At 38.2% G+C, this 3,187-nt stretch overlaps 1 protein-coding gene across 1 annotated transcript; it reads right to left on the bottom strand.

Annotated features, from left to right (window-relative positions):
• Positions 1-2,396: 2,396 nt before the first annotated feature.
• Positions 2,397-2,858, bottom strand: LOC149209785 (uncharacterized). Its single transcript, XM_089398745.1, has one exon. It carries the CDS (start codon positions 2,856-2,858, stop codon positions 2,397-2,399), a length of 462 nt encoding a protein of 153 aa, XP_089254871.1.
• Between the last annotated feature and the right edge of the window lie 329 nt (positions 2,859-3,187).

The following is a 3,187-nucleotide window of genomic DNA, read 5'->3' as shown; positions in this document are numbered from 1 at the left end:
GGACGACAACAATGCCAACTATTACCAGTTACAAAAGCAAGGACGACATCAAGGAGTCACTATTACCGGTTACAACAGCAAGGGTGACATCAAGGACATTGTGACTGTATAGAACTCAAAACAATAATTACAAAATAAAACCTAAACCGATCATATTGTAGATAAATAAATTTGAATAATAATAATAAAATAATAAAATTCAATTTATAATGCTAAATTTTGGAGTAGCTTCAAATTTTTTGGGTATCAAGGGCAAAATTAAATGCATAATACCATGCACCATGCATGTACAAGAAAAAACATTTTAATTTGAATATTAAATTATTGGCAAATTTGAAAAAATTAAAAATTAGTTAAAATACTTATGGCTTCTTTAAAACAAAGAGAAGAGAAGACCAAATAGAAGACCCTTTATTAAGCCAAAGGCTTATCTATGGTGAGGTGTATCCTTATGACACTATTCAGATTCATTCATCATTCGGATCCATTCATCGTCCTTGACAAATTTGAACATGATTTGAATAGGTGCCCCTCCCCCTCCACAGATTCATCTCCACAAATTCATCGTCCCTCACATAATCTAACATGTGTCCCTCCCCCTCCACGCACCTTGAAAAAATATGAACATGTGTTCCTTCCCTCCATGCACCTTGACAGAATCTAAACATGTGTCCCTCCCCCTCCACACACCTAGACAAAATCTGAACATGTGTCCCTCCTCCTCCACACACCTTGACAGAATCTAAAGTGTCCCTCCCCCTCCATGCACCATGACAAAATCTAAACATGTGTCCCTCCCCCTCGCACTCCCCCGTCTCCCCTTCAAATATTTTTGGTTATCAAAGGCAAAAATGAATGCATAATACCATGCACCATGCCTATACAAGAAAAAAACATTTTAATTTGAATATAAAATTATTGGAAAATTTGAAAAAAATAAAAACTGGTTAAACAAAGAAAAGAGAAGACCAAACATAAGACCTTTTATTAAGCCGAAGGCTTATCTATGGTGAAGTTTATTCTCACAACATATGTTCAGATACAGAATCTGAAGGCTTATCTATGGTGAAGTTTATCCTCACAACATATGTTCAGATACAGAATCTAAACAGGTGCCCTTCCCCCTCCACAGGTGCCCTTCCCCCTCCACAGGTGCCCCTCCCCCACACACTCCCCTTCATCATCATCCATGACAGAAGCTGAACATGTGTCCCTCCCCCTCCACACACTCCCCTTCCTCATCATTCCCTCCCCCTCCACACACTCCCCTTCCTCATCATCAGTGACAGAAACTGAACATGTGTCCCTCCCCCTCCACACACTCCCCTTCGTCATCGTCCGTAACAGAAGCTGAACATGTGCTCCTCCCCCTTCACACACTCCCCTCTGTTTGTAATTTTTCTTTAATACTCCTTGCATCCTTTAAAACAAGAAATAATATTGGAAAATTTCTTTAATACTCCTTGCATCCTTTAAAACAAAAAATAATATTGGAAAAGCTACCAAACCTTTTACAATATTCCCAATTTAACTCTTTGCAATCAGACCTACTTAAAGCAAAAATATATTTTATCATATTCTAAAATATAAATAAAATTATCATGAAAATAGAAATTTTAAAATTATAAATAATACACAAAATATCCCATTAACTTTTATTTTTCGAAAATAAAAATAAAAATACCAAACTTAATACCGTTCACAAACAAATGGAAATATAAAGATTACATTAAGCATGTATCAGTGTTGAAATTTGTCATGACATACAGCAAATGCATCCGGATGCGCAAGAAAGTAGGAGATTTTGAAATGGATTGTGAAATTTGGAACGCAAACCTTATAGCGTTTTTAATGTTGCAAAACCAAGTAAAAACCACTCACTAATTTGCTGCTCTATTAGAGCAATTATTTCACTTTATAAAGCAAAATCATACATTTATTTCTAAGCTTAGGGAGGATGGAAAACTTCTACCTATTCTGATGGAAACTATAGCGCGGGGACCGTAAAATTGTACTAAATGCGCAAAACTAGGAGAAATCGCAACAGTTTAGAAATTGCATTGACTTGCCAGATTAAAAGTAGCAGAATAGAACGCATAATTTATTCCGTACCAAAAAAAGCTAGATTGTATTAATATCCTATGAGTCCCAATATACGTATGGAAAGGCTGAAATATCAAGTTAATGCTTAAACTTGGGAGAGAGTAAAAATATCCTTCATACTTTTACACCGCCTGAAAGTCTAGGGAAAAAAAGGTACCAGAAGATAGTATGATTTGTCCATGCAGTAAGCTTGAAACACCAAAAAATGACCAAACAGTTTGGCCAGAGATAGTTAAAGTCCTCATTATCTGAGCATCTTCAGTCAAAAAGTGAAAACAGAGTGCATAATTTATTCACTTGTTTAATGATTTACCTATCTCAACGCTAGTGACAAATAACTCCTCCCGCTCACCACTGGCCTTCTTCCCTACAGGAATAGTAATGGTCTCATTACCCCCACATATTTTCACCACAGTGCCCCTCTCTTTATTACATTCTATTATCGCCCTTGCGTTATACAGCCATGGCGCGCCTAGCAGCAGAGAGTAGGAGTTCTTGGGATTCGGCAGTGGCAAAACATGGAATGTGGTCAAGATTCGAACCCGGCCAACATCAACGGCAACGTCCTCAATCACACCTGCTGGGATACTCTCACTCCCGCTAGGAATTTTCAGAGAATGAGCACTCGGCCCCGTGGGTTGGAGGCGCAGAGCTTTCATTGTATGATAAGGCATTATATTCACTGCCGAGCCGCTTCCTATAATAGCGTCGCGGACAACGTTGCCGGCTATCACCACGTCCACTGTCATAGCCATCTCCACAAAGAGATACAGAAAAAGCCAAAGCAGAAAGAAAACACTCTTTAACCTTAAACCCTAATTCTGAAAACCAGAGAGAATTAGGGCTCGTAACGCCTTCATCCCTTTTGCTAATTTGATCACAGAGCGTGAGACTTGCATTTATTTTTTCCCGCGGAGAGTGAGAATGACATGTACACCTAACCGCTCATAACTCAAATTGGAAAAATAGTGAAGTCCATTCAAAATGGCTTCTATACCATTTATGAAAAATAACTTAATGGTGGACGAATTGTACTACGACACGGTGTTGTGTAATCAATGGCTTACCAGTGTTAGATTTTGGA

This window comes from Pinus tabuliformis, chromosome 1_2, assembly GCF_031772625.1.
Source record: "Pinus tabuliformis cultivar Carrire ecotype Pingquan chromosome 1_2, CPIR1, whole genome shotgun sequence".
NCBI lineage: Eukaryota > Viridiplantae > Streptophyta > Pinopsida > Pinales > Pinaceae > Pinus > Pinus tabuliformis.
Note: the sequence above shows the minus strand (reverse complement) of the source record. Positions and strands in the feature narration are given on the sequence as shown.

What these genes read in the sequence shown, in the direction of transcription:
- LOC149209785 (XM_089398745.1), bottom strand. Translation starts at nt 2,858, where the DNA reads ATGGCTATGACAGTGGACGTGGTGATAGCCGGCAACGTTGTCCGCGAC.